The 25,968-nt window shown below is 34.6% G+C and overlaps 1 protein-coding gene across 2 annotated transcripts in view; it reads right to left on the bottom strand.

The window, feature by feature from the left end:
• LOC126976763 (long-chain-fatty-acid--CoA ligase ACSBG2-like) overlaps positions 1–25,968 on the bottom strand; it is a 48,230-nt gene that overhangs the window by 7,610 nt on the left and 14,652 nt on the right. The window contains exons 2-11 of one of the 2 annotated variants that reach the window (XM_050825329.1): positions 24,636–24,745; positions 23,326–23,527; positions 22,087–22,221; positions 21,810–22,011; positions 19,291–19,392; positions 11,626–11,775; positions 8,094–8,203; positions 6,620–6,760; positions 2,299–2,364; positions 723–941 (exon numbers count right to left, since the gene is read on the bottom strand). In XM_050825329.1, the coding sequence (XP_050681286.1) occupies positions 723–941; positions 2,299–2,364; positions 6,620–6,760; positions 8,094–8,203; positions 11,626–11,775; positions 19,291–19,392; positions 21,810–22,011; positions 22,087–22,221; positions 23,326–23,527; positions 24,636–24,678 (1,370 nt within the window). In that variant the 5' untranslated portion in view covers positions 24,679–24,745. The remainder of the gene's footprint in view (positions 1–722; positions 942–2,298; positions 2,365–6,619; positions 6,761–8,093; positions 8,204–11,625; positions 11,776–19,290; positions 19,393–21,809; positions 22,012–22,086; positions 22,222–23,325; positions 23,528–24,635; positions 24,746–25,968) is intronic. The other variant, XM_050825330.1, reaches the window with a different exon arrangement.

The following is a 25,968-nucleotide window of genomic DNA, read 5'->3' as shown; positions in this document are numbered from 1 at the left end:
TAGAATTCGATATTTGTGAATTTTATTATTGATTGTTACAACTGAAATAACAAAGTTTGCACCTGGTTGTAAATTCCACATCAATCTGTTGCTTGGGAACAACATCTATTGCGCATAGTTGCGTAAAAACAATCTACTCGCCGTCGCGAACATCCCCGATGCGCTATAGAAACGAGGAAACCCCAGTAGCACTCTGAAGGCATTGCTATATTGGACGCGAAGGGCGCTGTACGATGTATTGGTGTAACTGGCCCACAGACTACACGTGTAAAAACTCGTACAATATATATCTTAACGCTGTTTGAGCAACGCGCAAACCTGCGAGCTGTGGCTAACACACATTATCTTAGTATATCTATTTTATCATATGTATATACTACACAAACAAGTATTTATATATTTTATTTCATATTTATATACCTATTAAAACATAACACAATCAGGCATTACACTAAAATACATAATATTCAGACATTCATTATACTCATACAAAATAATTAAAATATTTATTATTTTATGACAGAGTCGCGGTATACGCATAGTATGCGTACCGCGACCAAATAATCTGCGGGTTGGTAAAAATATTTTTAGTGATATGATCACTTGAATCTCATTTGATTTACCATAAATAAAGAATACTAAAATAATGTGTGTTAGCCAAAGAGCGACGTTATGGATTAGATGGCTAGTGTTTCCCTCCAGTTGTCTCATAAATCACTTACTTTGGATATGCGGTCAGTGTATGAGGTCCTGAAACTTCGCTCATGCCAAACGCATCCAGGATTGGTATATCTAAGGAGAGGAAGAACTTCTTGACATCAGGCGAGAGGGGAGCTGCAGCTGCGACGAACAGCTGGCAGTTGTCGAATCCAAGTGATTCCTTGAGTTTATTGAATACCATTTTTTTCGCTAACTTATAACCGCATGTCGTACCTTCGTACCTGGGAACAGTCATAAAGTTAATCACTTCTCAATCACAGCGTGACATAAACGGTGCTGTATATGAACAATCCTTCACTCAATATTTGGCTGTTCCTGTATTTAATTTTCTTTTTTTTCTTGTAATTATTTAATTGTGACATAAGATTATAACGTCGAAATTGTAGTGCCGCTCAGAATTTTGGAGTTTTTCAAAAATCCTGAGTGGCACTGCATTGTAATGGGCATGGCGTATCAATTACCATCAGCTGAACGTCCTGCTCGTCTCGTCCCTTATTTTAATTAAAACAAAATATTTTGTATGTAATTAAGGACATTATTATCATATTTTTACCACTTAATGAAGTAACTTAAAAAAGTTCATATGATGTAACCTAAAGTAAATTGTTTGATCTATAACAATACAAAATACATCCTCACATCCTGCCATGGGAGGCTCCTTTGCACAGGAAGCCGGCTAGATTATGGGTACCAACGGCGCCTATTTCTGCCGTGAAGCAGTAATGTGTAAGCATTACTGTGTTTCGGTCTGAAGGGCGCCGTAGATAGTGAAATTACAGGGCAAATGAGGCTTAACATCTTATGTCTCAAGGTGACGAGCGCAATTGTAGTGCCGCTCAGAATTTTTGGGTTTTTTGAGAATCCTGAGCGGCACTGCATTGTAATGGGGTCCTGCTTGTCTTGTCCCTTATTATCATAAAAAAAAAATCTATCCTCGCTAATTGGTTTTCTTTGGCCTTCTTACTAGGTTAGTGATTTCCATTTAATCTTAAAGTTTAGTAAAAAACACATCGTGCAAAGGAAAATATACTTTATAAAAAAAAATAGATAAATTACATGCTTTTAAAAATTTTGAGCTAGTGTTAGGTGGTATGTATGGACTATAGGGGGTTCTTCTATAGGGTAAATGATAAACAAAATATATTTTATAAAGTTTTAAAAAAACAATCAATATTCGCATATACTTATTGTGTAACTACGATTTAAATTAATAAATAAAAGGTATAGACACCATTTACGGTACAAAATATTTAAAATCTCGTTAGACTAAAGATGAATATATTGTTACGATGTCATGTGGATCATGCAGGGTAACACTTAAAAGCCAAAACACATGGTAAAATTTTGTCCATTATAACCACCGGGTGCGGTCCGTTACCGGACCATATTCAATGGTTTGTCTCATTGTCCATCGCAAAAATTATTTATAGTACCGTCCGGATTGTACCGAGTTCGACGTCGGACCAATAAGTCTGAGGCGCTTACACACGCCCAACGGACTGTCCGATGGTCCGGCCATACCAAATCCGACCATGTGTTTAGGTTTTAACGGAATACACACAGCTGCTGTGTACGTACCAGTACTGTATCATTTGCGTTACAGATAAATCTATCGGCATTGGAATCATATCGGACGAGAAGATTCTGATCAACAAAACATATTATAAGTAGTTGTAAGCTTTTCAGTAAACGACTACTTTTGTTGCAAAAGATAAGACGAAAAATAACTGATGTGTCTACTTTACATAAAATTATACATAGAAGAATCATATCCCCAGAATTTCTTATAAATGTAAATCTTACAGTCCTTAGAAATGGACCAAGATTCCAAATTAAAAATATTATCAGTCCAACAATCAGCAGAACTAATATAGGTAAAAAAGCCCCCTTAAACAGAATTATGAGCTCTTATAACGATATCACTGCAAAAAATGGTAATATAGATATTTTTCATGTGACTAATATCAATAAATTTAAAACCGACTGCATTAAAAAATTAAGATCTTAGTTATGTAAGTTAAATATAAGAAATAAACTAATGTATTGTTGTATAGTTATAAATTTTAATATCATCATTTTTGTTTAACTCTTCATTTCTTTAATTTTAATTGTTCAACTTTTACTCTTTACGCACTATTGTAGTTATTTATGCAACTGTTGTGTAATAAGGGGTATTAAAACACGAATGTGGGTTTTAATACCTAATTATCAACAGTTGCATACAAGACTTTATCTACACCCAGAATATGAATCCTCTAAAAGATTCTGAAAGAGTTAGCATACTGCTTACATTAAAACACCAGTCCTAGTAGTAACTTAATATCATTCATTACTGATTATATACAAATAAACTAAGTATTAATGAAACAATTATTTATTTTAGTAGTAATTTACATTTTGTATAGTGCAATAATTAAATTCACTCGAATATAATGTTCTTTTGCAGCGTTTAAAATGAATCGCTCATTTTTTGTAAACAAAACAATAAAAATATGGAAGAAAAATGGCGGGGCTTCGATTAACCTACTTTTTTTTACGGCGCGCGACGTTCTGGTAGTGTGGAACGCGCGAAAACGAAAATGTTCTTATTTTGAAATTCATACATATACCACGCATCGAGCAATAAGAATGTGGCTGTATGTTGAAACTCTTTGCGCATGAAGGGATCGAAAAAAAACATAGGAGTGTTGTTATGAAATTCAGTACAACATTACAACACTCTTTTGGATGATGTATGTAATGGATATAAGAACATTGGGTGTTTTAATGTTGGCAATAAGCTAACTGTTTCAGTATCTTTAATAGAGCATTTAAATCATGGGTGTAGATAAATGTTGTTTACACCTGTAAAGACATGTCATATTGTACTATCCCTTGTGTACTTGTTAAAATTTTAATTTTATAATGATGTGTTATTGGTGTAACTATCTAAATAAATAAAAAATAAATAAATAAAAACAGCGGTGAACATTTTTCGAGCGATTAACATAAAGGTCCCGAGTTCGTACTGAGTGAAATAATACAAGATATGGTGACGTACATTGATGATGTACTAAGATGATGTCACTTTATATATAATATACAAATACTAGCTGACCCAGCAAACGCTGTATTGCCATATAAAGTAATGAAAAAAAATCAATGATTATAATTTTTGGGGTAAATAGAATAGATGACGACCGATTCTCAGACCCACCATATATAAAGTACATTAAATTTATCGTACTACAATAATCATTTCTATTTATATTCGATTGCCATCTTGCAACTCTATTGCGTTTCTGTGGATGGAATAGAATAACATTAAAATTGCGATACAAAAATTGGTGTTGACCTTAGACGGGTGAAAATTTGAAGTTGTATGTATTTTTAATGCTGAATCATAATAAAATAAAAAATAATATATTTATGGGTGGGTGACCCCTACCATTAAGAGGTATGAAAATATATGTTGGCCAATTCTCAGATCTACCCGATATACACACAAATTTTCAAACAAATTGGTTTAGCCGGTTTCGGAGGAGTTTGATAACAAACACCAGGACACGAGAATTTTATATATTAAACTAGCTGACCGAGCAAACGTTGTATTGCCGATATTAAAATCGCGATACAAAAGTAACTGATGATCGTAGATGGGTGAAAAAATAAATTTGAAGTTGTAAGTATTTTTAATGCTGACTCATAATCAAACAAATTTAAAAAAAAATGTCAAAAAAATTAAAAAAAAAAAATCGTGCGGACCACCCTTAACATTTAGGGGGATGAAAAATAGATGTTGGCCGATTCTCAGACCTACTCAATATGCTCACAAAATTTCATGAGAATCCGTCAAGCCGTTTCGGAGGAGTACGGGAACGAACATTGTGATACGAGAATTTTATATATAAGATTAAATATATCTATGCTGTTTGTTCTATGGGACTTGGTAGAATTTTCAGATTTGGAATATTGAATTTGAAAACTGGAATTAGTTAGATTGTGATTGTTGTGATAAAATAATTACATCAAATTTACACATAATCAAAATTTAAAAACATTAATAAAATAATTTCTTTTAAAGCAATCTTCTATTATTTACATGGCATATAATATATGTGTAAATGTTATATTATAGTTTGTTTTTCATAAGGTAAATATGATAATATTTTAAAGTTGATAATTAATTAAAAGCGTACTTTGGACAGTTTTTATTCGACGCCTATTTATAGATACATACTTACCATTAGCAACCTGTATAGCCGAGTGGTTAGCGATCCTACCTACTAAGCTAGAGGTCCCGGGTTCGAATCCCGGTAGGTGCAAGCATTTACATGATGAATATGGATGTTTGTTTCCGAGTCATGGATGTTTAAAATGTATTTATGTATGTTTATGTGAATTTATGTATGTTTAAGTAAGTATATTGTATTAAATATATCATTGTCTTGTAACACATAACACAGGCTATATATGCTTAACTTGGAGCCAAGTAAGTAAGATAATTTGTGTAAAAAGTGTGTCAATATTATATTAATATTATATTGCAAACATTTAATAAGAAAAATATAGTAGCCGTATTTATTTTCTAAGTATTCGTTATTTTTAAAGTGATATCCCTAATTTCTGGGATTAATTGAATTAAATTTGTAACCAAAATTGTGAACTATGCGGGACTCGAACCCGTGACCTCTCACGGGTTCCGTCCGAACGCTCTTCAACTGCGCCAACCTTTCGAGTGACGTATCGATGGTTGTATCGTATCACGGTTGTGATGTGGTGTGATCTTTATTTTCAACAAACAATTTCAAAGTCAAGGAGTTCGCAAGCAACAAGCTTTAGCGTTAATTATATTGATTATGAATTAATCAGGATTTCATGTAATATCATGACTCACTGTATTTATTTTGATTGATTTATTAATTTTATCATCGCACCGTTTTGATTGTTTTGCCACCTGGGCGCCACCTGCTACCACAATGAAAGGCATTGATACTACCTAAAGATAATTCATATCAAATCTTAATCATATTTATTTCACTCCAATTTTGTAATATTTTTAAAAGTATCAATAACATGTGATTTATTAATGCGTAGTTTTGTTATGCAACAATGGCTAGGGCCGATGTCTCTCATCTGGCAAACCCTATGGCCCTGTGCTTCCCCGGGGCATAAAAAGAATATGGAAGTTCCAGCCTCAAGGGTGTCAGATGATGCGACAAAATGCATTTACCAGTGGTAGGACTCCTTTGCACAGGATGCCGGCTAGATTATAGGTACCACAAAGGCGCCTTTTTCTGCCGTGAAGCAGTAATGTGTTAGCATAATTGTGTTTCGGTCTGAAGGGCGCTGTAGCTAGTGAAATTGGGCAAATGAGACATAACATCTTATGTCTCAAGATGACGAGCGCAATTGTAGTGCCGCTCACAATTTTTGGGTTTTTCAAGAAGCCTGAGATTGGCTGCATTGTCGGCAGGGCGTATCAATTACCATCAGCTGAATGTCTTGCTCATCTCGTCCCCGCCGTGTACCAATATTTTGAGATTCATGATCATGAGGGGTTTTTACGGTGAAAGATAACACAGCGAGACACCCACTTTAGAAGTATTTCAAACGTTGTGTAGGAAGTTTACAAGCTCGCAGGGCGAGTGCCAACCAGCCAAATAATAACACTGAGAACATTGACGTAGGTATTTTAAACAAACAGATTCCTAATCGCCTACTAAAAGGAGTCAAAACTTGTACAGAAAACATTAAAACATTCATTAAATACCTTTACACTAGTAATGTTCAAAGTCTATGAACGAAAACTCTGCCTAATAGACGCGTTCGCAGGGTTTTGATTCGTACAATTTTTGAGTATGATTTTGAGTCTTGTTACTAAAATTTTAAGTAAAACATAATTTTAACCGACACATACCCGTTGATCCTAGCTAAATGGTGCTTAGTGCCCTTGTCTCTAGCCCAGGCAGCAATGGAACGCGCTAGAGAGCCCCTAGACGCTCCCACGGCTGTTATCTGCTCGTGCATCTTCTCCCACACTCGTGGCACTCCCATGAATCTGAGGCGTAGCAATAAACAACATAAGAAACGCATAAATATATAAAGATAGGATTGCGAAATTATTTCTCTTCTGTTCACATCACATCATCAAAGTATTAATCAGAGCATATAACATACATATGAGAATGCAGGAAACATGGTAAATGGAGCTTTGCACTCCTTTATGAGCAGTCGGAAGGTGTCTTACAAGGCTCCTTTGGCTGTGTATGAGGGGTTGTTGGTTCATGTACGGAAATGAAAGATGGGTAGGTATGGCAGAAGAATCATGAAGGCAGAATAAATGCAGTTGAGATGAGAGCGTTTAGAAGTATGTTAGGAGTTAAGCTGAGCGACAGGATAAGAAAAAGTGAAATAAGGAAACGCTGTGGTCTGAAAACAAATGTAGTCACAAAGATTGTGAGGGGAATAATGAAAGTGGGCGAAATAAAACAAGTATGAAGGGATCGTAGCAAGTGGAAAGATGTGGACTCCACCTTCTCCTACGGGAAAGAGGCGTGATTATATGTATGTATGTTTACAACATACAAGTACTCTCATTTTCACGATCTTAGGAAGCATCGTCGGGAAATTAAAGTTCTTATCTTCTTTGACGTTAATGTTGGAAGAAGACTGCATTCCACCCGGATAAAATATATATCCTCTTTACCTGACTTGGCATTCGCAGTCTACAGAAATTTGGAATCACCCGCATACTATCCAATAATTTACGTAAACAATAAAATTGCTTCAAGGTTGATACAGTACTCTAATAGTGATTCTGAAGAGGATCGGTATCGGCGGAGAGTAGAACCTTTCCAAAGATTCCTGCCAAATTCTTGTCTATCTATATAAAACTCGAAACTCATCAATCCTTATTTAATTTTTCGGATTTATTAATAAAAATAATATAATAATAATGAATTCTTTATTTCGACCAACCAGACAACATACTTATATAAACAAACGAATCTTTTTTACCATATCGCTAGATCAGATTTTGTTATCCTCGATTTGTTAATATATTAGCTAGTAAATATCTGCGAAAACTTGTAAATAGCCTTTACCGACTTGTCAGCACATGTATCAAACAGCAGTGGTTCAGGTACTGACAATTGAACCTGTGAGAAAATGTCCTCAGAATACCATTGGGGCTAGCCCAGACCCTACGCAACAGGCACGTACACCACTTACGCATAGTCGCGTAAAAATAATCTACGTGCGCCTTAGCAAACATCGCCTAAGCGCTGCAGTATCGTGGCAGCCTAAATAAGATTCTGAACTGAAAAATTAATGAGCTTATACCTAATAATATGCAGTTGTAAGAAGTGTGAGCATATCATTGAAGTCCTTACCTGGTGGGTCGGACTTCTTTGAGTGTTTGCACCAAACTGCCCTTCAACGCGTCCGGTTGAGCGAAGTAGACAGGCACGCCGTTAGCGAGGGTTATATATATATCCATGATCTGTAATGCAATATTTATGTTTATTATTTCCTATTACACACAAAACTGTCAACATTCTCTCGAGATGGACTCCATAACAACCACGGCTACGCGACAGATAGAGAATAAGTTGGGAGATAGATCTGAGTGTGACATATGACCTAGCTGCCTTATTTTATGTAAAAAGAGGCAAACGGGGAAGAGGCTCATGTGATGGGGTGTGGGGGCACACCAGGAGTCAAGAGATGCGTTGCCGGCCTTTAAGGTGGGAGTATGCTCTTTTCTTGAAGGTCCCTAAGACGAATCGGTTCGTGTAAATAGCAGCCGGTAATTGATTCCGCAAAGTGAGGCAAGAATGGCTGCCAAGGAAAGGACAAGACCAATCAAAGACCGAACTTCCTATATGTTCGGATGGAATTGTAGAGCAGGTTATACCCACATCGGGTTCTGGTACCGCAGCATATCTTAATATATATAAATTACGTGACACGTTGTTTGTTCGCGATGGACTCCTAAGCTAATGAACGAATTCTAATGGGGATTACTTCATGGACTGCAGTTTGGTCCAACTTGAGAGATAGGGTAGTTTTTATTTCGATTTGGGACCCATAAATATTTTTATTTTCAATATTTGTTTTGTATGGATTTTTATTTTCAATGAGAGAATTTAGTGACGCACGGTTTGACAGTTCCGCTGTGAAACAATTTCATTATAACAACAGGGAGAATTTTTTAAGAAATAATTTTTGATGTTTTCAAATATTATTGGCAAATTCCTATAAAACAGTTTTTTTTTATTATCTACAGAAGAACGTCTGTCAGGGCAGCTAGTAAAATATAATAATATTTTAAGACAAACATAGAATATATAAGTTCTCTGTAAATAATCGTTATATATTATTTGTTAGTCTGTAAATGGATATATTACAACATATTGAATTAGAGCGATCTAAAATGATAAAATGATAAATCTTAGATTATGGATAAGTCTTGGCTGCGCACCAACTAGATACCGCAGGCGTAGTCGCATCGTGCGACAACTAATACTACGCCCAAGTGGTCGTTCTCGAGCCAGTCTCGAACAATGTGTGACGTAGACGTGCCAGATGTTCTGTTAAACTTTGCTAATAATTGAAACTAAAATGGCGGGTTGCGTGCTACGCAAAACTTTGTAAAAATAATACTACAAGAAATAATAAATGACACTGGATCACATATTATAAGTAAGTATTTTGTATTTTATTAATTATTTCAATGTAAAATAACACAAAGCTTATGTTACAAAAGTTGAAAGATGCCACAAAACAAGCATCTAATAGTTGCCGTTATAAAAAAGCTATTGTTCTTAGGCAGTGCTGTATCTAGTTGGAGCGCAGCGGTGACCAATCCTTAATCTAAGTGATAAATTTACAAATTAGAATAAAATTTCAATGATATTAGATTCAATTCCGGTCCCTAACCAATGTCAGTTAAAATTTATAATAAGTTACCAGAATACTTAAAAGCCGACACCAATATTAAAAAATTCATAAGCTCTTTGAAAAAGTTACTTTTGGAAAAATTTTACTATTCTATTAATGAATACCTAGAGGAAAAATATATTTGAATGTCTGCCCCTCTGTCGTTCATTGCTATGCCTTATAACGAGGTGCATGTGATAATTATTAAGTTTAGTTTAGTTTAGTAACTAAGTCGCATGTAACGCAATTTAATGAAATAAATAAATAAAATCACGAAGGTATTCAAAATATCACAGTATTGTTATCTTAAGTAAATGTTATCTGTTGTCATGTGAGTTGGCCAGATGTTATTATTTATATCATACTACTAGATACGGCCGTGTGCGTAATGGCTAATTATGTGCGATAACTACTGCAAAAGATAATTAAAACAGAGCCTTAAATAGTCGATTAGACAAACAGGTAACAAATGCATTTATTGGCGATATTGACTGGTGATAATGAACTGATCTTTATCAACGTATAACTCGCTCTAAAGAGCCGCTCGCAGATAAAATCTAAGGAACAGTTTACATTAGAAACTCGTGCAGTTTAAATTCAACAAAACATTGTATCCAAAGTATTATTATAAAAGTAAACCTTCTTAGTTTAATTTCTTCTTAGTTATTATAACACTAGAAATAAGGGATTGCTTGTAACTAATTCTAGTAGGCTTCATAATACATAATAGCTTTAAGGGTAAATGAATACACTTCTATAATAAAGTCCCAGCCACTGTTCAGGCATTATCTATAAATTTAAAATGTTTTATAAAAAAATGGCTCTGTCGTAAATCGTATTACTCCACTGCTGAATATCTAAATGATCGGACAGCCTGGGACTGGATTTTGATTATTTTATAGCGATAGAAATGACTGTACAATATTGTATATTTTTATAGAATAGAGCGCAAAAAAAAAGCTGGGAGAGATTCTTGTGCCGATTCTTCTCTCTCAGAGCGACATTTGTTTCCGAAGCGGTAGTAGTATCTAGTAAATATCAGAAATGACATCAAAAAGAATTGTAAAGGAATCAATTTTGAGAAAATAAATGCCTTTTTATGCCTTATTAACGCACGCTTGACTTGAGGACAAGCTGGTGCGTGATGAGAGTGTTATGACAAGTGTGATCGGGCGATAAGTTCGTTTGCGAGTTTGCTAGCGTTACGCGAACAGTGATTTCTTGATTATATCGTAATTTCATTTCGTTTTGAACAGTTATATAAGTTAATATTTTTGTAACACTGAAGCGTAGATACAATGCTATTTCAAAATTATTTACACTTGGCACAAAAAAAATCCGTAATAGCATAATTATGTGTATCTGATACTATTACAGCCATGAGAGATATTTTAAGGTAAATAGCCACGAAGCAGAGTCATTAATACACAAATAAATTGGAAAAACAAAATTTTATGAACGATGCGGCATTCGAACCCACGACCTCCGGCGTTCCTTGCCGGTGCTCTAACCAACTGAGCTAACCGTTCAAGTACCGCTTTTATAAAAATCTGTTTGCTTTGTTCAACTCTCAGGTTGTGGCTTCATCTACAGGATCCACTTATACAGTTGATAACCTGCTCAACCCCAATATTTGCATATTAGGAAATTGATGAGATGTCGCTCTTGTAAATCTTAAAAACATAACATATTGTTTAGAGTCATTAATAATACACAATCGATCAAGATTATCATATAGCCTAAACACATGGTCGGATTTGGTACGGCCGGACCATCGGACGGTCCGGTGGTCGCCTCGCACCAACAGGTCCGCCGTCGCACTCAGTCCGGAGGATAAATACATATAGCAATATCGTGGACCATGCGAAATGGTCCTCTACCGGACCGCTACAGATGGTGACGCTACAAATTCGATAATGTATTCATTGCTTTAATTTCAATAAACTTACAACAAACCTGCCCCAACTAAAGCTAATAACATACCTGTGCTGCTACGTGACTGAGTGGTAAATAGGAGACTATCCGGTCCACCGTAGGCTGGATGTTCACAACTCGTAGACTGCTGGTATAAGCGTTCCATGTTAGGCTGTCATGTGTCAGCATTACTGCCTTCGGTTGACCCACTGTGCCGGACTGGAAGAAGAAATGGGAAATAGCAACAGGTAGTCCTTAATAGTTTAAGCCAGGATAAACAAAAGAATGTAGCATATATGTACAAATTTATTTATTTATGATTCCTTACAGCTAACAAAATGAAAAGAAGTATATTAAAAATAATACACAATAGATACGCCAATTAAAAGGAATACTATTAACAGTACAATAAGTATGTGACAAAGTAGTTTAAGACAAAAACGAAAAATACTAAATTAAAATTAAGAAAAACTTACAAGAAAAAATTTAATAGAAAGAAACGAAGAAATCATATCCATATTGAGTAACTGAAATAGATACAAATAGCATTGTCAGAGAACACAATAGCAGCCGAATAATTTTAAACCTTCCAAAATCGGCCGTGCCCCAGGGCACTAGATTTTTCAGATACACCAAAATCGAGTGTGCCGTACGGCACACTACTCCCTCACCAAGTTCTGACCTTTATTTTAATAATGATAATAATCTTTATGTGCGATAAAAACATGGAAGGATTATTTTAATAACTGAGAATGATGACAAACTAGGCAGCAGCGCGATTCGCAAAAAGGAAAGTTCTCAGCAAACATTAGGACTAACCTTACCCTGATATTATAAAACTTGATTGTTTTTTCTTGGAGTATTGTGTGGCAAAATAATTATAATATTAAAATATTTATCGTATCCTATATCATAGTGATGTGGATACACGCATTTTGTTTATAAGATGGTGTATTTTGCATGGTCGTGTAGCTGATTTCAAAAGCTTTCAGATACATTTACGTAAATAATCCCAATTAAAAGCAATGTATTTTTTTTTATGGAATAGGAGGACAAACGAGCTTACGGGTCACCTGGTGTTAAGTGATCACCACCGCCCACACTCTCCTGCAAAACCAGAGGAATCACAGTATTAACACGTAGAATAATACATATTGACAAAACGCTTCGCACGCGCCAAAATCACGCCGATCTGAAGCATACCGAGCGATCAGAGTTTTCCGGAACGGAAAGGGAATTTAGTTAGACCAAATTAATCTATCTGAAAAATTGATCTGTTAAGGATGTGATCAAGATCGCCGGAATAGGTTGGACTCATCCATCCATCGATCCTGCGCTGCCTGGGGGATCGATCATCGTGGAGATCTTTTGGGGGAGGCCTTTGTCCAGCAGTGGACGTCTTCCGGCTGATGATGATGATGACTCTTCACAAAATAATTAGTGTAGGCAAGAAAAATAACTTAAATATAAATATACGTAATATATTCTAAATACATTGATATTGATATAGCAATCTCTACCATCAAGTTGATCTGTTTGATAACAATCACGATAAACATCTTAATTGATATAAAATAATCAAAATACATCACGATTACTTTTATATTGATATATGTATATTCAATGTTCTAAAATTATTTTCGCGAAATGATAAGTAATCTGTTATTATATTGTGTTCTGACACATTTTAACTTAGTATAAACAAATATAATCTAATATATAAAATTCTCGTGTCATGATGTTAAACATTGAACTCCTCCGAAACGGCTTGACCGATTCTCATGAAATTTTGAGTGCATATTGGGTAGGTCTGAGAATCGGACAACATTTTTTTTTTCATCCCTCTAAATGTTACACGAACTTTTAATTTTTTTGACATTTTTTTTTAAATTTGTTTGTGTCAGCATTAAAAAATACATACAACATCAAATTTTCACCCATCTACGATCAACAGTTACTTTTGTATCGCGATTTTAATATTGGCAATACAACGTTTGCTGGGTCTGCTAGTATATATATGTATATTAATAATATACAGTAGTCGAAACTGTAAATTGTATATGACAATTTGTTTCTATAAATCAGTGACAGCTGTAAACACGTTAAAAAAAATAGCGGCTAACAGTAAGCCTCCATTTTCAGCAACGCATACACACTTAAACAAAGTGACTATCGCGAGTGTAAGACGTAACTGTCACGCACACTAAAGTAATAAGCCTGACCTGTTGTCATGGCTTGTGTAACAGCAAGCTGTAAATTCCACCAACCAGTGGGAGACTCCTTTGCACAGGATGCTGGCTAGTTATGGGTACCACAACGGCGCCTATTCCTGCCGTGAATCAGTAATGTTTCTTGCATTACTGTGTTTCGGAAATTACTGGGCAAATGAGACTTAACAACTTAGCGCAGTTTTAGTACCGCTCAGAATTTTTGAGTTTTTCAATAATCCTGAGCGGCACTGCATTGTAAAGGGCAGGGCGTATAAGTTACCATCAGCTGAACATCCAGCTCGATTCTTTCAAAAATCACAAGTTTATCAAAACCACGATTTCTAATTTCTTGCATGCTCTACCATTAAATCTTCCAGACTTCCTCCGGGAATTACTTTTGTTTTCATACATAACAGAATAATTCATGTTATAATAAGATCTCTTGCTCCTAGACAACCGATGAAAACAGTTCAGGTTTATTACTTTAGTGTGCGTGACAAGCTAAGTCTTACACTCGCGATTTGTACGTCGCTTCCTGTTAGTGTGCGTAAAAAAAGTTTTTTTTTCGACTTTTGCACAACTGTCATTGTCTATCTAGATGTATAAATAATCTAATGTGATCTGCTACCAATTCATAAACCCGTAAATATAAAATTCTCGTGTCGCAGTGTTTGTTAGCAAACTCCTCCTAATCAGCTAAACCGTCTAAAAAATCATTTGTATGAAATATTGTCTGCATATCGGGTAGGTCTGAGAATCGGCCAACATCTATTTTTTATGATAAGGGTGTCACCATGTCTAAATCCATTTTTTAATTTATTGCCATTTTATTATGATTCATCATTGAAAAATACATACAACTTCAAATTTTTTATCATGTTTTTTTTATATTATTCTGTTCCATCCACAGATACGCAATAGAGTTGCAAGATCACAATCGAATATAATAATTATTGTAGTAGGTACGATAAGTTTTATGTACGATATATTCAGGTCTGAATCTTGCATATTTTATTAAAAAGAGCGCAAAAAAAAGAATGCTGGGAATGTTTCTTGCGCAGCTTCTTCTCTCTCAGAGCGCCATTTGTTTCCGAAGCGGTAGTAGTATATAGTATATTAGAAATGACATCAAAAATTATTATAAAGGCTTTCATTTTCCCAAAATTGATTTTTTGGGAAAATAAGCCTTTTATGCCTTTTATGAATCGGTCGTCATCTATTTTTTTACCCCAAAAATTGTAATTATTTAATTTTTGTTATTTCTTTATATGGCAATACAACGTTTGCTGGATCAGCTAGTTAAATTATTACTTATTATTCAAACTAAACAAATCTTATAACTATTTTAAAGTGAAACTTTTATTACATCGTCTCAAACTTTTTCGTCTGTGTGTTGCATGTCGCGTGACAGTCGGGCGGCGCCTATAGTTCGCAGCAGCTGACTTGTTTGTTTTTGTCAGTGTTTAATGTCAAAGTTGTTATTTATTAAAGTGAAACTTTTATTCAATATTTTTAACCAGGGCTAAGACACAGAGTTCAATAAAAATATTAGTTGGAGACTTAGTCTACTTTTATTATTTCCCACTATCATTCTAATTTTCCAAGTATTAAATTAAGATTGTGTAAAATTTTTAGTTAAATGTCTATAATATGAAAAAAAAAACTACGTGGAAGCGTACCAGAGGGCCTACCATTAACTTTTAATAAGCGATGCGATTCCGATGCAGTTCAGTTTAGGTACCTAAACTGAATCACTAAAATTCGTACCATGAAGTGCCTTTTACTGAACGGTGCGTTTGGATCGCTTATGAAGAATGAATGAAATAAATCGAACCATATGCGTTGCGTTTTGAAACCTAAAATGATATGATTTTAGCGGTTTTTTTTTGCGTAGAAAATACTAAAATTACATTTTAAAATTGCGCTTTATACCGTCAAATTATAAAACATTAAGCCCCTTTTGTACTAAACAACTATATTTATTTATATTACTATTAAATAATAGTAATATAAATAAATATAGTTGTTTGCACCATTAAATAATGCACTATTAAATAATAGTAATATAAATAAATATAGTTGTTTGAATTACAAATTAAATGTTTGCTTAGGTGTTTTCGTAAAAATAACGAGTTATGAACGCATCTCCATTGATGTTTGATTTGACAGGACCACAGAGTACATTTTTTTAAATTCGTTCTTGTGAACAGGCTATAGCCCGGGCCCTTACTGCCTCGTCTGTAGTATTTGCATTTTTGGTATTTATTTTCAGTATTTTGTTGTAGTCCAATAAAGTATTCTCATCTCATCTTATATCAATAAAATTTTCCTTTTCTGTATATTTTCACTATTTAATAAAAGTTATTAACAACACGATTGATTTTCCTCTAAGGAAGTAGCAACTTTTTTCTAATCGCTCACTTTGACACATAGCTATCCAGTTTAGGTTGAAATATTACCTCATGGTACGAATGAATGAACGAACTAAATCAGATTGCGAATCAGTTGACATCATTTTTGACATTCAATTAACAACATGCGATTTAATCCGTTGGATTTGACGAGAACCTAAATTAAATAGCTCTAATCACGTCGTAGTACGAAATGGCAGTGCAGTTAATTTTAGGTTGTCAATTGAATCGCAATAAGAGTTCAAGGTAGGTCCGCAGGAATACTAGCAGCATTTCATTTGTCAGCTAATAGACATATAATACCTATTAACGCTCAAATAGTCGAGAATCCAATATAAGGTGACAAAGCTGAATCTACGATCACGCATCGTGTACCATACATGCTAGGTATGCACGTTAAATAGTATAAACTGCATGAAGGTCGCATATATCGATCAATACGTGCAATAAAGGTGTTCCACATTTGGTTAAAAGTTATAATTTAATTAAGATTTCAATAACAACTTCTTAAAAATGGTACGGCTACATCAGATTGCTATTTCGTGAGTTAATAACTGCCTAAACATGTTGTCCGTGGTCAAATGGGTCATTCAACATATTGTGTTTGGACGTTAATATGTTTTACTTTTTATATTGTTATTTCTAAAAAATACTTTAGACAGTTAAACACATTTTTATCACTACCATTGATTGGTAAAACTGCGTTGAGAAAAACTGGCATTTGCTATTTATCAGAATCGTAATTAAGTAGTGTTAGTAATGTACAATTTTAGTCACATTTACATAAGTTAAGTTCACAAAATATACAAATAAAACGCATTAAATAAAAATTACTCATTTACAATACCTATAATATGTAGATACTTTATCGTGTTTGTCGTAAATAAAAACGGACTGTGTTATTACAAAAAAGTTAAACATGAATTGAACACTTGTTTTAAAAAAGTTCTATTACAAATCTGTGTCTTTCTGTTGTTGACCGTTCAACAATCTTTAGATATTCCTTATATTAAAACACGATTCGAAGCTTGTCTAAGGTGTGTCTTACGGATATATCATAAATAGAAGATCATATTATGATGACAGATGACAGCTGTCAAAAATTGCGTTCCGTTCCTATAATAATAATTGTTCCTGTACATTTCAGTTTATGTTGTGTTAACGATGTTTTACTTAAACACAAGCTAAACACTGTTTTGTGATAGAAAAATGATAAACTCCCTTTTAGACGTCCTTATTGTTGGATCACTGACGTTGTTATAGTTAAGTCACTGTCTAACAAAACAATGAAAACATGTTTAAATATTTTTTAAAACAAACATTAGTGTATGTAATAAAAATATTTTTTTTGTGCTTAAAATAACATAGTATGAGAAAGATAAATAAATATGCTGATTTAAATCAAGATAGAGATGGTCAAGGTATTGCGGAAGGAAAACAGAATAACCTTCTAGATTTCATCCAGGAAATTAATTATTTTATTTAAGCCATAAGACACTATAAAGTTTCTTTATGCCATAATCAATCTATTCATTTATATAAAAATGAATTGCTGTTCGTTAGTCTCGCTAAAACTCGAGAACGGCTGGACCGATGTGGCTACTTTTGGTCTTGAATTATTTGTGGAAGTCCAGAGAAGGTTTAAAAGGTGAATATATAGGAAAATGCTGCTAAATTAAATAAAAACAACAAATCTGTTTCCTTTGGTGTGTCCATACATAATTTCTATGAGAGAATTTATTGACGCACGGTTTGACAGTTCTACTGTGAGACAATTTCAAAATCAATAAAATATGCTTTGTTCAGTAAAATACACTCATTTAGCTATAAAAGGGCGGCATGGTCGACACAGAATGGCTTTTCAGTTTATTGAAATAATACACTTTTTAAAGGATTGAAACGTGCGTAATTATAACCGTGTTTTTACATTTGATGTTGCGTAAAGTTGCATATATTTTTATTGTGATACTAGCTGACCCAGCAAACGTTGCATTGCCGATATTAAAATCGCGATACAAAAGTAACTGTTGATCGTAGATGGGTGAAAATTTGGAGTTGTACTTATGTATTTTTTAATACTGACTCATAATCAAACAAATTTAAAAAAAATGTCAAAAAAATTAAAAAAAAATCGTGTGGACCACCCTTAACATTTAGGGGGATGAAAAATAGATGTTGTCCGATTCTCCAATATGCACTCAAAATTTCATGAGAATCGGTCAAGCCGTTTCGGAGGAGTTCAAAGTTTAACACCACGACACGAGAATTTTATATATTACATTAGTTAACTCGACGTTTTGTGATCTTTCAAGAGCGCGTTTACAGCGGTTGTTAATTGTTGAAAAAATGAACAATAATTTTAATAAAAAAGTTTTAAAACAGTTTGTCAAATCAAGTCTCTTGTAATACATTGATGCTTATAAGAACATTGATTTTATATCAAGTGTAATTAACAAATATTGATAAAAATACAATAAAAAATCAAATTTTCAGACAGTGTTGACAATAAACATTTTTTAAGTTTAGTTTTAAATTTTCTTTTACTGGCAAGCTGTTTAATAAATACGGTAGGCATTTTCAAAGTTCTATCACCGTAGTAGGAATTAATTCTAGGTACCTCGAACTTACCAGCAGATATCGACCGAGTATCGTGATTGTGCATAATTCGAGATGGGTTATGTTCTTGACTGCCATGATTGTTAATGGCTACTAAGTTTTTTTATGAAAATAAGGGACAAGACGAGCAGGACGTCCAGCTGATGGTAATTGATACGCCCTACCCATAACAATGCAGTGCCGCTCAGGATTCTTGAAAAACCCAAAAATTCAGAGCGCAATCGTAGTGCACTCGTAACCTTGAGACATAATGTGTTAAGTCTCATTTGCCCAGTAATTTAGTGAGTTACGGCGCCCTTCAGACCGAAACACAGTAATGCTTACACATAACTGCTTCACGGCAGAAATAGGCGCCTTAAAATATTTATGTTTTTAGCTTACTGGCAATACTTTACATATTTTAAATAATTTTCTATTATCATTTTTACAATTATACCCGTCTTAAACGCGGGAATTCCTCTGTATAATACAATTGTTTAATAAACGAATATACTTACAGTATATACAAGTGTGCAACACTCATTGATAGATATCGTCTTCAATATGTAATCTAACTGTGTGTCTGGCTCCTTAGCTCCGATCTCCAGCACCTGTTGCCACTGTGTAAAATCAAACCAGCACATTAGATTTACAGTAAAGTCCGGAACGAGATATAATATGATAAAGTCATAATTGATGGTTTAATGGTTTTTATTGTAAAATCCAACAGTTTAATAAACCTACGTCTTTGACCTCAAAATATATTAATGATCTTTATTAAAATATGAAAACAACCATTATACAGCTTCTTAATCTATACAATTAACTAAATACAATAGAACTAATTATTATTCAATGTTAACTTTCATTATTATAGGTAACTTAGTGGCTGTCATTAAACTGATAAACCCTATCGTTTCGTACTAGTAAAAACTGTATCACGAAAGGATAGATTCATTACATTAATTAAATGTCACCGTTGGAAATATCTGCGCTTTAAACTGATATCGATAGAATGTTAATTAATTAGTCAAATAACATTTATAACTTCTTAAAAATCAATCGAGATGTATGCAAAATTTTGGTTTTAAACACTCCCATACATGTAGTATGAGATTAGTAGAAAGGACATTTTTTTAAATTGTTTATTCTTTATTTGGCTACTATGGCCCACTTAAATGTCATAATAATACAGTCAGATATAATTATGATTAATACATAAATAACATAAAATAAGTACATAAATTATTGAATTTAAAAAAAATTATCCAAAGCCTAAATTCTTCAGTCCCTGTGTGCAACGTGCAGCTTACAACAGCGGTTTATATAACCACAGTCGTGCCTCTCTTTCGTATTATGGTATAGAAACAGTCAACACGGGCTTCGGCAAACATCGCTGAGGCACCGCTCACCGAGGGAGCCTCAACAGCATACTAAATGCATTGTTGTACTGGACCCGAAGGGCGCTGTACGATCTTTGCATCGTATTTCCCACAAGCACACAGCCGGTCTGAGGTTCGAGTCTCCTTAGGAGACGCCCCGCGACTGTTGTTGCGGCCTCCACGGCCCACGTCCTACTTCGCTGTGAAAGCCAGGGCTGCTAACAGCACAGAGGAGGTTTTAGTCGGTATGGGGCGTCCGCTTACGCGGACACTCGAGTCCGATATATTACGCCCCGTTCCGGGGCGTAAATACGTAACAGTATTTCCTCCTCTCAAAAAAAAAAAAATTTGCATCGTATTGTCAAGGTCATGTGCTTTAAATACTATTTTTTTTACTTCATCATCATCAGCCGGAAGACGTCCACTGTTGGACAAAGGCATCCCCCAAAAAATTCCACCAAGAAGAGTGTGTGTTTAGGATAGAAACAACGGAGAATGGGCAGCAGAATCTTTCGGTAAGAGCACACCATTTACTGGCGATCGCCAACCCGCCTGCCATGGGTGGCGGTTATGGCAAAAACCCCCTAATTTTTTTTTTAACTTACTAAGGAATAAATATTATTTAATTAAAAAATAGTTTTATTTTATTAGGTAAATAAACAATTTTCTTTAATATCAGTACTACGCTAAAATAACCTTTATAATGTAAGGAAACTGAAACCTTTCTACTTAATCTCATACTATATGTATGAGACTGTTTAATATCAAAATTATGGATACTTCTCGTCTGATTTTTAAAAAGTTATTGATGTAGTTATACTGAGTATCGTACTTTCGACATCAGTTTAAAGATTTTTGATATCTGTAATAGCAACGGGATAATCGCCAGGTCACACTTAACGATACATCCTGTATATATTGGTAAGTAGGTATTCTAGATGTTTCGGTTGTCAAGTTGTAGGATTATTTCAGTTAGCACGGATTATTTATGAAGGGGAGTGTTCCGAAGAGCTGTTTAACTTGATTCCTGCTGCCAAATTCCACCTTTGCACAACACGCCACAAATTGGGATATCATCCCCACCATCTCTTGACCAGTGGGAGGCTCCTTTGCACAGGATGCCGGCTAGATTATGGGTACCACAACGGCGCCTATTTCTGCTGTGAAGCAGTTATGTGTAAGCATTGAGCAAATGAGACTTAACATCTTATGTCTCAAGGCGACGAGCGCAGTTGTAGTGCCATTCAGAATTTTTGAGGTTTATCAAGAACCCTGAGCGGCACTGCATTGTAATGGGCAGGGCGTATCAATTACCATCAGCTGAACGTCCTGCTCATCTTGTCGCTTATTTTCATAAAAAAAATCTGGCGGTCCTCCACAGTGCGCTTTTCAAGGAGTTTTCATCAACATACTACAAAGCTGTGGAATGAGCTTCCTTGTGCAGTGTTTCCGGGAGGAAACTACATGGGTACCTTCAAAAAAAGCGCGTACACCTTCCTTAAAGGCCGGCAACGCTTCTGTGGTTCCTCTGGTGTTGCAAGAGAATGTGGGCGAATGTGATCAATTAACACCAGGTGACCCGTACGCTCGTTTGTCCTCCTTTTACCATAGAAAAAATAGTATCAATCTTATAATGAAGCTAATAAACAACTTACGCTATAAACGCCTGGTACTGAAGTGTCCACGTTTCCCTCCCATTGAATAATAGCTCTTAAATCTCCCAGTCGGCTTTTTATAGACAAAACTTTATCCAACTGTTTCTTGTCCTGAACAACACAAATGTTAGCTCGCGACGTATTCAGACAATGGAAACACGCCTCCGCTGAATTGGTTGTATATATTCCCGCAACATATCCACTTAAATGAAAATCAGCAACGTTATCCCAGGTGTTATTCCCAACAAACGATAAGTTACTCCAAAAAAAGACTTACCCAGCGTGGATAGCGGCCAAATCGGAAACATACCACTCTTCGGAATTGAATCCCAAGATACCCACTGAATTGAAACGCTCAAGTCCCAACTTTATGAAAGCTTTAGCGACAATGCGAACTCTATTTCTATATTCCCTATAATGTAAAACATGGCTATATTAATATATGACAGCTGTCTAAATGTCGAAAAAAGTTGAGGTTGACAGTTAACCAATATGTTGAGCAATGCACGCACACTTAAGTAATAAGCCTGGCCTGTTTTCATCGGTTGTCTAACAACAAGAGCCTCTATCTAGACATGAATTATCTAAGTATCTTATTCAATTCGCCCCCCACAAGTTGGACCGACGATCTGGTCAAAATCGCTGAAAGACGTTGGTTGGAGGCAGCGCAGGTCCGATCGCCGTGGAAATCTTTGGGGGAGGCCTTTGTCCAGTAGTGGACGTCTTCCGGCTGATGATGATACTTATTCAATTATCAACATTTTTCTTGTATTACTATCCTATATATTATGAATATGTCGATACATTAATGATTTATTAATGGGCCTGTAAGATATTTCTTATTAGCATCACCACTACATATTCTTCTCAAAGGGAATTGAAGGAGTTTTAAAGAGAATTAAAACAGGGCCTTTCTTATATTTTATTTTAATTGAAACATCATTTTTTTTGTACAGCTCATTCGGAAGGCAGATTTCCTCAGACAAGAATGACCAAGAAACTATAAGGTTGCTCTTTTCAAAACAGATTACGTGTTACAAGTTCTTATTTTTAAGGCAATTTCAATTACCTGCAATATATGCAAATTGACGCAATATAAATACTCAAACGCCAAAAACTAAATGGCTTACAACGTCATTGCTTACACGATTAAGTAAAAAAAACGTAAATTTAAAATAATAAACACAAGAGTTATTGTGTACAGTAGTTGGATCCTCACATACCGTGAATAAATTATGCGAGCACTAAATAACTACTAATACTATAAAATATATGATTTCTTTAATTATAAGTTCGTTAAATAAAGAAAATAAAAAAAAAACATGAACCAGACCTCCCGGTAACAAGATCATCCAGCCAACATTTCGTAATCGTATCCATCCCTACTTGTTGTATGGATGGATACGATATATTCATCATAATTTGTATGTACCTATTAGCTAAGCTTGGATAGTATCTGCCAGGGTTTTCACACGATCCTTAATTGGACACAGTTACACAAGACAATTACATATACCTGTATGTGATGCTTTCCCATTTGCCATTTCGCTTTGAAAATAGTGCAGGTTCATCTGGGTACCTCGCGACGGTACGGTTGAGAAGGCCAGGAACTGAGATGGGCGGTTCTGAATCAGTTCCTCTGGCCCCGATTCTTAATTTAACATGTCCTCCTGGTCGCCAATTTATGTAATCTTCAGCTGGTATTATTTGATCTGGTCCTAGGATGAGATGGAATCAGTAAAAGCGATGTAATATGTGGATAAAGCATATATAATTAAAACTACGATATAAATCTATGTATATATAATGAAAATGGTCTTTGTTTGAGGCTCAATCACGCCTAAACCACTGATCGTATCGACATAAAACTACCACCATTCGATGCGAAATCTTTCGTAGATGGTTACTTTATTATTGTGTTTCTATTAAGATGAATAAAATTTAATTTATTTCCTTTTAAAATTCGCCCAGCGAAACGGGCGGGAATGGCTAGTAATAAATATAAAAATATATAGAATCACGATATATTTGGCTGTAAGATTTGTTGTCAATTTCAACGAATCTGTGAGTAATTTGTTTTGCAAATATTACTTCAGACGTTCGTACATTCAAATATATTGACGTATAATGATTAATGCAAACATTAGCTAATCAAAACAAACTACGTATTAGACAATGGTTAAACAAGTTAGGATGTTTAACATAAATAGTTAAATCTAGTTTCCGTAACCAGCGGAGCGTGTGTTGATGACATTTACGGTGGTTGCACCAACTTTAGCAATAACAAACATGCTAAAGGTTTTTTTTAAACTTTAACTGTAGACCGTAACCATCCAATCTTCGCCGGTTAAAACTATTGCTAGTGTTAAATAGCTAAATAGCGACCTGTCACTTGTTTCGAATAAATATTCGATATTGACATGATATTTCACTTTTTTAACTTTAACTTAATGCCAAGTAATACGACGGTGCAACCCGTGCAGTCTATGTCAAAGTCAGTGTTACTGTTAATGTTAAATTTGATTTAAACCTTAACTATAACAGCTAATATGATGCAACCCGATGGTGTGGTACATTTTTCTTACCAAAATTTCTTGTTTTTCAAGTTCTGTATATAGGAACGTTTTCTAGATAATATTTTAGTACTTTCTAATACGAGTAATTTTAGTACAAAGATAAGTCGTTGGATATTAATAACACTATAAAATTATTATTCATTTTTTTGTATAAGAACATAGTTTTGTTACAACCGTTAGGTAAACATGTAAGTTACATGACAATGATGTATCTGACCAACCAAATGAAAATCAAAAATGCAGTGCTTACCGTTTAAATACTTTTGGTTTTCAATCCCATTTGCTACAAGCATACTTAAAAATAGCTCTTTGTACCGTTAATGAATTCGATTGCACTTTATCGAACTGAACTTTATGGAACTGAAACAAATATAAAAATCCAATTAATTGTGTGTTCTTAGAGGTGAAACTGAAGCATCTATATATTTGTGTATTTTTGCCATTTTTTAATATTGTATTAGTTTTATGGCAATTTTTGATAAGCCTTATTGTTATACCAGTTATGGCTCCTTTGCACAGGATGCCAGCTAGATTATAAGTACCACAACGGCGCCTTTTTCTGCCGTGAAGCAAAAATGTATAAGCATTATTATGTTTCGATCTGAAAAGTATCGTAGGTAGTGAAATAACCGGGCAAATGTCTCAAGATCACCAGCGCAACTGTACTCGGAATCGCTCGGAAGCCGCTCAGAATTTTAGGTTTTACAAGAATCCTGAGCGACACTGCAACTTACTGTCATAAAAAAAGGAACCGTATATAATATTATATTTACAATTGCAATATTATTTTTAAATTAAAAATCTTTTTCAATTATCTTCATTACTTGTTTCTCTCTTTTAATTCCTTAGGAAATTTATTTAAGCAGCCCACGCGTTATAACCCCGCTTGTCGGTAAGTATCTACAAAATATGTGTCCTTTCTGACCTATCAAAGTCCTAATACCACCCTTCTAAGCAAACTTAATTATATAAATATCTAGCTGACCCAGCAAACGCTGTATTGCCGATATTAAAATCGCGATACAAAAGTAACTGTTGATCTTAGATGGGTGAAAATTAAGTTATATGTATTTTTTATTAATGCTCACTCATAATCAAACAAATTTAAATTAAAATGTCAAAAAAATTAAAAAAAAAAAATTGTCGTGGACCACCCTTTAGGACATTTAGGGGGATGAAAAAAGATGTTGTCCAATTCTCAGACCTACCCAATATGCACTAAAAATTTCATGAGAATCGGTGAAGCCGTTTCGAAGGAGTTTAACTACAAACACCGCGACATGAGAATTTTATATATTAGATATTGTACATTTTCTTAAATATGATTGAATACATCTAAGTGATTCTATATTTGAAGGTATAGGTGCCATATTGTAAGTAATAATGTGTAATGGGGGTTCCGTATAGAATCTTTGTGCCCTATTCAGTTTAAAGGTTATACAAACTTTAGCCTTATAAATAAACTTAGGTATAAAGTTATACCTGAGAATAAACAAATGTTTACAATTAACAGTCATTTTGCTTATGACTCAATTGCATTTTATACATATGGACATATCATTCGCAGTCGGACAGTGGAACGG

The sequence above is a fragment of the Leptidea sinapis genome, chromosome 42 (genome assembly GCF_905404315.1).
Source record: "Leptidea sinapis chromosome 42, ilLepSina1.1, whole genome shotgun sequence".
Taxonomy (NCBI): domain Eukaryota; kingdom Metazoa; phylum Arthropoda; class Insecta; order Lepidoptera; family Pieridae; genus Leptidea; species Leptidea sinapis.
The sequence above is the reverse complement of the archived record's forward strand: the minus strand, read 5'-3'. Positions and strand labels throughout refer to the sequence as shown.